Source organism: Sebastes umbrosus, chromosome 10 (genome assembly GCF_015220745.1).
Source record: "Sebastes umbrosus isolate fSebUmb1 chromosome 10, fSebUmb1.pri, whole genome shotgun sequence".
NCBI classification, from domain to species: domain Eukaryota; kingdom Metazoa; phylum Chordata; class Actinopteri; order Perciformes; family Sebastidae; genus Sebastes; species Sebastes umbrosus.
The window spans coordinates 14804466-14816852 of record NC_051278.1 but is presented as its reverse complement, the minus strand read 5'-3'; the positions used below and the strand labels follow the sequence as shown (position 1 = coordinate 14816852).

General features: G+C 37.1%; 1 protein-coding gene across 2 annotated transcripts; it reads left to right on the top strand.

The window, feature by feature from the left end:
* Positions 1 to 2400: 2400 nt before the first annotated feature.
* Positions 2401 to 11430, top strand: LOC119495377 (interferon-induced, double-stranded RNA-activated protein kinase-like). Of its 2 annotated transcripts, XM_037781760.1 has the most exons (17): positions 2401 to 2676; positions 3562 to 3700; positions 3858 to 3931; positions 4359 to 4520; positions 4663 to 4795; positions 5420 to 5487; positions 5578 to 5668; positions 5961 to 6025; positions 6116 to 6203; positions 6531 to 6589; positions 6756 to 6875; positions 6978 to 7106; positions 7262 to 7466; positions 8356 to 8496; positions 8853 to 8954; positions 9313 to 9375; positions 10487 to 11430. In XM_037781760.1, exons 1-17 carry the CDS (start codon positions 2573 to 2575, stop codon positions 10619 to 10621), a joined length of 1878 nt encoding a protein of 625 aa, XP_037637688.1. In that variant the 5' UTR covers positions 2401 to 2572; the 3' UTR covers positions 10622 to 11430. The 2 variants fall into 2 exon arrangements, with proteins under 2 accessions (XP_037637688.1, XP_037637689.1); XM_037781761.1 differs by lacking the exon at positions 5578 to 5668 and having other exon boundaries at positions 5420 to 5443; positions 5985 to 6025.
* The last annotated feature ends 957 nt before the right edge of the window (positions 11431 to 12387 follow it).

The following is a 12387-nucleotide window of genomic DNA, read 5'->3' as shown; positions in this document are numbered from 1 at the left end:
TGCTTCCTTCTGCTCTGACAATGTTCCCCAACTCTGAGGAGTGTTTTTTCCAGCAGGACAATGCTCCATGCCACACAGCCAGGTCAGTGAAGGTGTGGATGAAGGACCCTGTCATGGCCAGCCCAATCTCCAGACCTGAATCCCATTGAAAACCTCTGGAATGTGATCAAGAGGAAGATGGATGGTCACAAGCCCTCAAACAAAGCCGAGCTGCTTGAATTTTTGCGCCAGGAATGTGAAAGACTGGTGGAGAGCATGCCAAGACGCATGAAAGCTGTGATTGTAATTCAAGGTTATTCCACCAAATATTCACTTCTGAACTCTTCCTAAGTTAAAACATTAGTATTTTGTTGTTTAAAAATTAATATGAACTTGTTTTCTTTGCATTATTCCAGATCTGAAAACACTGCATTTTTTTTGTTATTTTGACCAGTTGTCATTTTCTGCAAATAAATTGTCTAAATGACAATATTTTTATTTGAAATTTGGGAGAAATGTTGTCAGCAGTTTACAGAATAAAACAAAAAATTTAATTTTACTCAAACACATACCAATAAATAGGAAAACCAGAGAAACTGATAATTTTGAAGTGTTTATACATATATACAGTATAAGGTTTGAACAAAATCTAAAATGTTAACAACTTCTATCTGATTAGACACAGAATGACCCAAATGCAAAATTATTCACTTTTAACAAATAATCATGTCCTATTGTAATTATTACTTTGACAACTGATCTCGAAAATATGTATTCTATGCTGGCAATGCTTAAATGTGTTTAAAGCGATGCCACATTACACCCTTTGCTTGTAATGAATACACTGAATAGGGAAATAAAACATTAGTAACTAGGGTGTGATGGTCATTCATCTTCTGTCAAGTCTGTCGTATTTTGAACATTCATGAATTTTAGTGTGGAGTCCTCTACTGATGATCTGCTTTGTTTGTATGAGTCTGTATGGGAATTGTATCAGCTCTGAGTTAATGAATGTGTCCTAATCCTAGTAATTCCTAGGAATTACACTTAATATGTTAGTATTTTCTTTCAAGATCAAGCTGGACAAGTAAGTAGGACTAGGGGAAAGAAACAGGTAAGTGGCAAGAACAAAGGAACACTGAAAGTAACATTTAGAAGGTATCAGTAGGTCCAGATAACATGAATTCATCATCCTAAACCACTAAAGATTATAAGAGGATGCGCTTATCCTAATCAGGGGGGGTGGAGCAGATCCAAGCTGACATTGGTACACCCTGTCACAATGGCAGAGTAAGCAACAGTCTGTCTTAATAATCAACTTAATTATGAATTAGTTATGGTAACATTAACATTAGATGCATTGACAAAAGACTGCCTTCAATAACCATGATATAGGCTACGTCACTTTCAACTGCCATCTTATCACAGCATTTATGACCAACATTAATAACAATTAACGAGCATCTCATTCTCAGTCTACAGTGGCAAACACCTTGCATGGAGAGGAAAACATGCACATTCTCAAAATTGTTTGTGGTGCTGGGAGTAGATCCCCTCCAATATGTACTTCTTCAAAAAAATAACTTGCTGCTGCACACACTTTTCTCTGCTTTATTAGTCAACGTTTCGGTCAACAAGGACCTTCATCAGGACATTAAAACTATAATGTCCTGATGAAAACTTCCAGAAATAAATAAATGCTTAAATACACAAGTAAACATATACATTTAAAAATAAAACAAATAAATGCAAAAATAAATGAATAAATAAAAAATAAATGCAAAAATGAATTAAAAAAATAATGAAAATAAATACATAAAAAATAAAAGGGAAAATGTAAACAGAATAATAAACAAATAAGGGAATTAATACAAAGATAAATAAATAAAGCAAATTAAAACAGAAATATCAATTTGTTACATTTTATCAATTAATTAATAGCTACATTTATTTTTTATATTATTTTTGTCATTTAGTCATTTTTTATTTATTTTTTTAAACACCTTGCGTGGCAAAATTAATACTACCATTACCAGTTAACGGCAGAGCATAAACATTTATACATACATATCATTATGCTTACCTGACTAGAGTGTCAGGAAACACCTGTGTCCATCCTCACAGCCAGGTAGGTACAACCAGCCACTGGCACTGTGGTGGTCTAAGCTCTATAATAATAGATATAATAATAATCTGTAACATGTAAGAGGTGCCCCTTTTTAAAATGTTGCCCCTTACTCTGAAACACCGGTGCACACCACTGGACAGATCCAATTCTGAGCAAACTATAATACAGCAATAACTACAGTTATTGATAACTAAGTGTCGTTTGTGTAAATTAGGTTAAATTGGTGCAAAGTTTTAAGTTTCGATTGTTCAGAAATAGTCGAGCCACGTGACGGTAAGTGAATGACGTTGCAGAGGAAATCGAGACTTAAAGGCGTGTGAAGACTAAAGTCAGCTGAACACGGACTACGCACAATTATGAGAACAATTAAAAATAGTATGGATCCGGGAGAAGTATTGTGAGCTTTTTAATGTATTACAGTTGTATGCAGTTTGAGCTGAAATTCCGGCTACTTCCTCATTTCTGATGGAAACTGGAAGCTATGTCTACAGACTAAACGATTACGCACGGAGGAAAGGTTTTGAGCTGCACTATGAGGAAAGTGACTCTGGTCCTGTACACGACAAAACGTAAGTTGAATAAACATGTAGCCTATGTTACCCTTAGGTTGTACTGTTCATGCCTTTACATGTTATTCTGCAGTAGCTACATGCTGCGTCAAAAAGGGAGAGCTTTGGATGTCTCTTCCTCAGGGTGGCACGGATGACTATGGCACAAGGGTGGTGGTGTGTTTATTTATTTCTTTAATCTTTATTTGTTAATTAAATTGTGATCAAGTAAATGTGATAGAAGAGGTATATAGAGTTGTATAAAATGGAAATACTTTTTTATTTTCTCATCTTAAAACAACCTGTTCATGTTTTTAATTTGTGTGTACTTATGATCCTCAGTTTATTTGTGCAACATACTGTATAAACTGAAGACAAACTGTTGCAATTGTTCTTTATGCTGATGTAATTGATTTAAATATGGTCATTGTATCACATTTACAAAATATTTCTAGTATAATAGCAGAGGGCTGATGGGGGGTCTGGGTGGGAGATGGTGAGCAAGCTGTCTGTATCTGTGTATTTGCAGTGTATGTTTGTTATGTAATGCTGTTTTGTCTGTATGTGTTTTTGTATTTGTGTCTATAGGACCCCCTCGAAAATGAGATGCTACATCTCAAGTGGCTATCCTATCCTTTCAATAAATTATTTAAATACTTGAATACCTCAAAATTGCACTTAAGTACATTCTTTGAATAAATGTCATATTTCAGCACATGAATGTAATAACAATTGAGGGCTTGTTGAGGCTGTGTGTGAATATCCTGGTGGAGACCCACAGTAGTACTGAACACAACACAGATGATTACCAGATGATGAATATGGTAGTGTGCACCAACCAGCCCCGCCAACATCATTTCAAGTCAACTTGTCTGCATAACAGAAATGTGACAATTTCCTCTACAGATACATCCGGAGGGTAGTCCTAAATGGAAAAGTCTATCCTGATGGTGAGGGGAAGACCAAGAAGGAAGCCAAGCAAAACGCGGCTAAAAATGCCCTGAGAGGCTTGTTGGAGAATGAACATCAGGACTCAGCTGACACAGTAAGACTATTGTTAGTCTTTGCTTAATTATCCATTATTGTTTGAAAGTAAATGACCAATCATAGGCCTAAAACACTATTGTGTTGTAGGGTGTCATAAAGTCAACAGGCTACTGTGTGAACCATCTCAAAATTGTTCTCTATTTTTTATTTTCAAGACTGCAGATGAGAAATACGACTGTACATCAGCTCAACAAAATGAGGCATCAAATCAAAATGTTTCTGATATCTGGTGAGTAAATCACAACGGCAGTGCATTTTTTAATTTTCATGTCTGTTCATATTTAATGATACCCAGCAGGGAAATTCAGCTGTTGCTGCAGGACAAGGACAGCAATAGATACAGATAAAGAGAGTAAAATAAATAAATAATAAGACGTGTATACTGTAAAAACTAAAATAAGAATAGAATTAAACACCAGACTAATATATGATCTGAATGGTAATAAGTGTCTGTATTCATATAGAGATTGATATAATGATGCAAAATCAGTGTAACATATTTACATAATTATGATTTACTATGGTTTATGAGATATAGTATAAGGTGAAAGGTTTTCCACTGCTGTTGTACAGTGTAATGGCATCAGGTAGAAAGGAGTGCTCAGTTTAGCAGTTCAATGTTTTCATCAGTGTGAAATGTCACTTTTTTATTACAGTAATAAGATGAGACATCTCAGTGGGAGCTCACAGCGTTACAGAGACCAACAGAGACAAGGAGGGACAAATTACATTGGAATTGTTGACCACTACTGTCAGAAAACCAGGCGCTGCCATTCATACATTGAAGAGAGGAGATGCGGTACAGTTAGTAACCCTATGTATGTATGAACCTGAACTTCTGTAACCTGAATAGACACTAAAGACACTATACTTACTCTTGATTGATATTCAGTTGTAAGCAATATTAAAATGTTATGATAATGATCTGAACTATTTCCTCCTTTTTGAAACACAACACAGATTTTTCTACAAATTAATGATTGACAAAAAGCTATACCCCGAGGGTGAGGGAAAGACTGTCAAGGAAGCTAAACAAAATGCAGCTCGGCTGGGCTGGTCTGCTCTCCAAGAACAGTCAGACTGGGACAGCAAGGTATTTCATATTTTTTACTCCCTTTATATCATCAAATATACACTCATTTGCACGTTTAATAGGTACACCTGGCTAAAAGTAATGCCGTCTAATACAAGAGTTCTGCCACAGATCCTACCTTCATGAAGGTTATAATGTTCAGTCTTTATTGAAACTGTTTTAGAGAGGTGTTAATTCAACTTCATGATCATTTTGGAAGAAGAAGTTTGTCCAGCTGTTGAAATGTATTGCATTATACAAAGAGGTGTTTTGTAATTTAGCGTGTCTTCATGATATACAGTAAATGGTGAGGAGAAAATATTAGAAACACCTCTCAGTATAACACAATACAATTCAACAACACCACAAACTACAGCCTTCAAAACATTAGATTTTGTCATTCCAGACACTGTACTTAGTTTCTTCTTGTTCCAGACAATGGCCTATTCTTTCTTGTTTTTTGGTGTTTTTGTGGCACCATGTTGAGAAAAGATAACACCAGGCTATAGTTAGTGATACTTCCTAATACTAACAGGTGGCAGCCGATCTCAACCCCAGCTACTTTTGAATACTTTGGAAATAAATAGTTCCAATGAGGTGAAATTTTACATTAAATAATTATGTCTAACATTCTTTGCATTTCAGGTGTCCATCAGATCAACAGTGTCCGAAGACAGTGCATCTCCTATGTTGTCTGCGCGGGCAACTACAGTGTAAGGCACTTATTGTCATTAGTAGGAGAGCAGAACATGGTGTTAAATACTGAGAAAGCTGTACTCATATCTCTCATTGTATTCCCCTAGGGAGTCCCATGAATCATCATCACAAAGCACGCCAACGGACACAAGTAGCTCAACAATATTCACCGATCCATCAAACCCTTCCAAAGCTCAGGTCTGTTCTCTCATAATCGTTAAAAAAAAATTGTAGGTAAAGCAAAAATCTACACTTATGATATTTATAGACTGCAGCAGACTAGTAGCAGCATTGTAAGAGCAAGAACGTTTAGTTTGGGTCCATAGTTGTGGTTTAAAAAGATGAAAAATGTAAATGGTTTGACTGAGGTGAAAGATAACATCATTAATACATAAATAATATAATTGATATTATTTGACATAGTTCTTCAGTACAGTACAACATTTTATTTGGAACATGCTATATTGTAACAACTTTTTGTGAATTGTAGATCCCCTTAGGATCAACTGTGTCTGAAGATGATGCACCAACCGGGTTGTCAACACCAACTTCACTGTAAGGCACTTATTGACCATTGTATTAAATCAGATTGTAGAGCTTAATGCTGAAAAGGCTGTGCTCATGCATCTTATTGTATTCTTCTAGGGAGTCTCTTGCATCGTCACAAAGCATGTCGACGGGTACAAGTGGCTCAGGAATATTCACAGATTCATCGAACTCTTCCAAGGATCAGGTCTGCACGCTATATCATAATCTTACAAATGTTATATCCACCCTCTTATATTCTGCTTACTCTGTATGTGGGAGGGCAACTGAGAGAGGTCCAAGTTTATGTAAATGCAATACCAATGACTACTCGTGATTTCACTCCAACTATGGACTGCGTCACTCCAAAAGTAAATAAAAAAGTAAAAGTCCAAAAGTAAAGTCAAATATATTACTTGGATATTTTGATGTGGCAGACAACACGTTGTATGTCCTAGTTATTAAAGAGTGTACAACTTAATAAATCAGAGCAGGTTCAACATTTTAAATGTACTTTATTCTTTTATTCTCTAAGCATACTGTCAAAGACCAGAATATGGGAAATAGTCAGAATGAGACATCCATCCAGTCAAGGTATGAAAAAACAACATGAATTTGCATTATAGCATGCATTTTATGCTGATGTGATCTTAAACTTCTCTCCCAATAACTGATGTACAATCAAGAAGACATCTCTATGTTTATTATTATGTATCTCTATTTTACCCTTTAGCCTAAACAACATTGTTAATCTCAACAGGTTTACTTCAGACTTTGATCCCATGGAGTGTCTTGGCAGTGGAGCCTTTGGTTGTGTTTACAAAGTAAAACATAAACTGCTGAACAAGTATTATGCTGTAAAGATTGTCTGCCGTGAAGAGTAAGTATGGAGTTGTAAGGTTCCAGTTTGCAGTGTAGCATGTGCACTATTTGTGCAAGTACTTTGTTTACTGATTCATTCTCTCGTTCTCCTTTGGCTCAGGAAATCTCTTCGAGAGGTGGAGACATTATCAGACCTCCACCACTGTAATATCGTCAGATACTACACATTCTGGATGGAAGATTCAGCATACCAATGGCACATCTTAGCTGACAGTAACAGCTCTTCCCAGTAAGTCTAATGCACTTACTTTATACTCGTGTACAGCTGTGGATAGGTACATTATACTAGTATAATTGTGTATGTGACGAATAAACTTGAAACACTGAAACACTTCAAGTGAAAGGTGAGTAATTCAAATCATTGTTCTCTTCTTTCTTTTCTAGGTCTACAGATAATTCATCGGCAAAGTACCTCTATATTCAGATGGAGTTATGCGACACCAAAACACTTAAAGTGTGGATTGATGAGAAGAACGATCAGTCTCTGCAAGACTCCAAGAGAAGAGAAGGAAGTCTAAGCATTGCTCAACAAATAGTTAGTGGAGTCGAGTATATTCACTCCAAGAAGAACATCCACAGGGACCTTAAGGTGAGACCAGACTCTGCAGTGTGTGGCTGAGGCTAAGCTGATATAGACGCTACCATGAGCATTTAATACATCCTCTGGTTTACTTTGAGACAGATCCTGGTGCAAACCAGTAGTGAAGTCTATCAGAGGGCGTAACCTAGAACCAGTGTATTGTTCTGGTGTTCAGAGTAGCAGCATCGCAGACCTTATTCCGCTAGATCCTGCCCCAACAAGCCCCAAGAGGTTGTGGAAATGTGTTGCTGCTTTCCTGCTGTTTGAAGTCCAGTATACAGTTAGGTACATCTTAGACGTTGTGCTTGTGACCAAAATGATTTCTTAGTTAATTGTGTGCCATTACAGCACAGTACTGATGGGGAGACAGTAGATAGGGTCATGCAGGTGTTTTTCATTGACAATGACTTCCTATCAGGCAGAGAGTGAAAGTTAAACCAATATGGTGTCATGGCTCAGAAGAATGGCAGGAGTGAACCCAGAAGCACGACACACAAACAAACAGGTCACGATAAAGGTTCTCTTTTACTTGATTCAAAAAGCAAGCAGGAAGCAGACTCATTGACGGGCTTGAGTTGGGAGACATGGAGGTTAGGATGGATGTGCATGGACCAGGAAAGGCAGAGGCGGACAAACACTGGGTTGATGACCTTGGATTTTAGAAACAGATCCACGAACGCGATAGATAGATGAACATAAAGTTATTAGTTGATCAATAGACCAATTAATTGACCCAATAAAAGCCAGATGCTGTTCAGATTTAATGCTGGTTTCAACCATAGGTACCTTTTTTAAAATCCATTTCAAGCTCTAAGTTCAGTAGTTCATGTGTTACTGCCCATCGCATGAGGAGCTAGATGCTAGATTTCAATTTCTGTTTTTGTTTTTCAATGGTAAGCCTGAAAACATCTTGTTTGGACTGGATGGAGAAGTGAAGATCGGAGACTTTGGTCTGGTCACCATAGATGATGATGACGACGATGCTTTGATGGAGAGAACAGGGCACAGAGGAACCACAACTTACATGGCTCCTGAACAAGTGAGATGGTCTATACTGTCAATAACTTTAAATAATATTATTGTGTTAACAAATGTGTTCTTCTCATGGGCTTAATTAGGTAGACTAGGCTACGTGTATGCCTACCACATTTAACAATGCTCCTGAACTTCTTGAATCCCAGCCTCACCTGTCTTTACTGTTGGCAGCGAGAGCTGTAAAATCAAAACATTTACATCAAACGTGTTACAACTTTTAAGCCAATAGAACATTATTTAGCTCGAAGCTGATGCTTCATTTACCTCATGAACATTACTATGTAATCTTTCATGATGATTAGGATAACATTAGGCTGTTGAAGTGCCTTTTGTCAATACTGTGTTTTTATTCAATCACAGAAGAGGGAGAAGACCTATGACCGAAAAGTGGACATATTCGCTCTGGGGTTGATCTATTTTGAACTCCTTTGGAAACTATCTACTGGCCACGAAAGAGTAGTGGTGAGTCTTTCATAAACAGAAGGTAACATTGTGTGTTACTATTTAAGTTTGACAAATGACTAGACACAAAAATATTACAATATCATGCAGGCTTATACTGTATATATTATATACAAATAAGAAATCAGCTGCTGTAGGTATACACCAGTAGTTGATTTCTTTTCAGTATTGTATGTAGCAAAAGCAATGTACTGTAGATAGATAGTAGATAAGATGGAACTTTATTGCTCATCTTTTAATCCGTCTTGTTTAGTTTTTCTTGTATTTGTTACATTCAACAGAGCATCATTTTAATTATTAGTCAATTTGAGGCTAACTAACAAGTTCTTTCATCCCTTTATTACTTCATAAATACCAGGTTTGGGATGATGCCAGAAGTCAGAAGCTCCCCGAAGAGTTTTCACGGACTTTCCCCCAAGAGGTAGATTACCGTATTATTATTATCCTAACTGATTAACTTGCTACATGATGCCACTTAGTCATGTTGGCCACCAACAGAGAGTAGTAGAATGTAACTAAGTATATTTGCAAAAGTACTACAGGAGGTACTATTTTACTTGAGTATTTTCTTCTCGTGACACTTTATACTTCAATATTTCAGAGGGAAATATTGCACAATTCTTTGACAGCTGTAGTTACTAGTTAGTTTACAAATTAAGATGTTTGCACACAAAACATATGAAAATGTAAGAGTACCACTGAAACGATTACTTGATGAATCAATTGACAGAAAATAAATTGGCAGTTCTTTTGACCTTTCATGGTTTCTTTCTCAAATGTGAGGATTTGTTGATTTTCCATTTTATTTTATTTATTTATAATAATTTTGATGGTCTCACTTTGGACTCTGGGTATTTGTGACAGCATTAATTACTATCTTCTGTATTTTTACAAAACAAACAATCAATCGATTAATCGAGAAAGTAATCAGCAGATTAATCCATAATGAAAATAATCATTAAATGCAGTCCTATACAAAATATTTAACAATTAGCCCCACCTCAAACAATACAACAGTAAAATCCTGCATTTGTATTAATGCATGAGTAATAATGATCTAATAATATACATTTTTAATAGTGCAAGAGTCACAGGGGCCATTTTTCTGCATTGAGTACTTTTACTTTTAATACCTAAAGTACATTTTCCTAATAATACTTGCACACTTCTACTTTAAGATTTTGACATTGTGGTATTAGTACTTTTACTTAAGTAAAGGATATGAATACATCCTCCACCACTGCCAACAGAGTAGCAGGGAGGCAGACATACAGGAGTTTGCACTGTTACAACAGTTGTTCATCTCTAAAGCCTCAAAAGTTGAGGAGTTAAAACAGGACTGCTGCTGTCATGAATAATGTCAAATATAAAGCACAACAGATGACAGTGTTATGAGAAGATATCAGTCTCAGTTTCCAAAGTGTATATGTTTGAAATACTGTGGAGTGAAGCTTTCAGCAATAATGTAGTATGACAGCATTTATTATTGGTACAAATATCTCAGTAGAAGTTGTTTTTATTATTTTTTGCAGACCCAAATCATTAACTCTATGCTGTGTGAGAAGCCAGAAGAGCGACCTGAAGCAAGTAAACTGAAGGCAGAGCTGGAGAAGTGGGCTCAGACATACAACGCACAAAATGTGCATCAGGAAAATGCAACTGTCTGATTATCACAAGGAATTATGACAAGTCTTTAGGAACGGAAATATGTCTGTTCTGGTGTCTGTGATTTAATGGAATGATTTGATATACATTAATATGATTTTGGAGGGAATGGTTAACATACTGCAGCAGTACTGTAGTAGTAGTATTGCACTAGTACAAAGCACTTCACAAGGCCTCACAGTCACTCACACATACACAAGTATGGCTATGGATGGCAGATTGGGGTTCAAGGACACTTCAACATGCAGACAGGAGCTCAAATCATTTATCATGCAATTAATGAGCAACCTAAGAAGACATAATATTATTGGTTGTATAATCAGGGAATGGAGCATGAAATCAAATGTTATTGGGACTTTAAAGTATAACTTTTGTTCTAAATAATCATGTGCCGGTAATTTCTGTGTCCACAGTTATAAACAGTTATTCTGTTTGTCCATTTTTTTGTACTGGATATGTTAATAATGGGTATCTGGGGTAGAATGGTCATGCATCTACACACTATGTACATATATATACAGTATGTACACACATACTATACTGTATTCAAAATAAAACAAACAGTTATTAGCGTACTGCACTTATATTACTTATACTGTATAAATGTGAGAAAATTATATTGAGCTTTTTTCTTCTTTTTGTCTAACTCTCCCTGCACCCCTTCTACATTTTATTATGTTGTGTCATTGCATATTAGGGGTGGGTGATACCACAGAATTTGATATTGATATATTTTTTTATATCAAAACTGGCTATAATAACGTCATGTTTTATGAGTTTGATTATTTCAATAAAAGGCTTTTGTATATCATTTCTTTTTACTATTCTGTTAAGGTACAGTCACACATGCACCAATGCAGGTGAGTGGCCTTTGGACTGAAAGTTCAGCAAAGTTGAACTCCACATGAATGTGAAGATGTGAATTTGCTTCATCACTGGAAGCAAATGTTTTTTTGCCCCTTCGCTCAAATAGAATGGAGGATGAATGCATGAAGGAGAGGCAAATTATAATTTGTGACCGTGTGCCTTTAATGATTTAAAGGGACTGTTTGTAAGAATCAGAAATGCTTGTTAACAGCGACACCTGTGGCCGTTAAGTCAACGAAAGTCAGCATCGGGCTCGCACTTGTGCTCGCGCTAAATAGATATGAACGAGCATCGCTCAAAACAGTGAGACGACACACGTCAGCTAAAACCACAATATCACTCTATATTTCACCTGCGTGGCAGTAATGTTAGCTGACCAGACGAAGGTCTCTCCATGAATCACTGCTGATCCTAGTGTTGGCTTTTCCTGCTTCAGCCTCCCGACCGCAGCCGGAGGGAGACACCGGCACCTGGTCAGAGACAATAACGTTTCTCACTGCGGAGCCCCGTCACCTCACAAGACACGGTAAACCTCTGTTGGTCTGGAGGAGCTGCAGCATTTATTTTTGCACAAACGTCCACTGTACATTCACTAGATATTCTCAGAGCTACGAAGTCTTCTGCAGTGTGTAGTGTGCGCGCATGCTCATGAGATGGAGCGAGCTGAGTGAAGGCAGGCAGAGGAGCAGAGGAGCAGAGTACAGCAGAGACTCCGGCCCTGGAGACCAAAGCTACGGTCTCCCCCGCGTCCTCCGACCGCGGTCAACACTGTTTTGCAAGACGGGCTTCACTAGATAGAACTTTGCGGTTTTGGTGCTTCCGTGTAGTTTGTGTTGGAGTCTTGTCTGAACAGCGTAGCCACACGTGAGCGTGCATGGGACACCGATCCGGGTGATTTATA

What these genes read in the sequence shown, in the direction of transcription:
- LOC119495377 (XM_037781760.1), top strand. Translation starts at nt 2,573, where the DNA reads ATGGAAACTGGAAGCTATGTCTACAGACTAAACGATTACGCACGGAGG. An exon ending in AGTCAGACTGGGACAGCAAG is followed by an intron (nt 4,796 to 5,419) that starts GTATTTCATATT and finishes TTTGCATTTCAG; the next exon opens with GTGTCCATCAGATCAACAGT. An exon ending in ACATCCACAGGGACCTTAAG is followed by an intron (nt 7,467 to 8,355) that starts GTGAGACCAGAC and finishes TTCAATGGTAAG; the next exon opens with CCTGAAAACATCTTGTTTGG.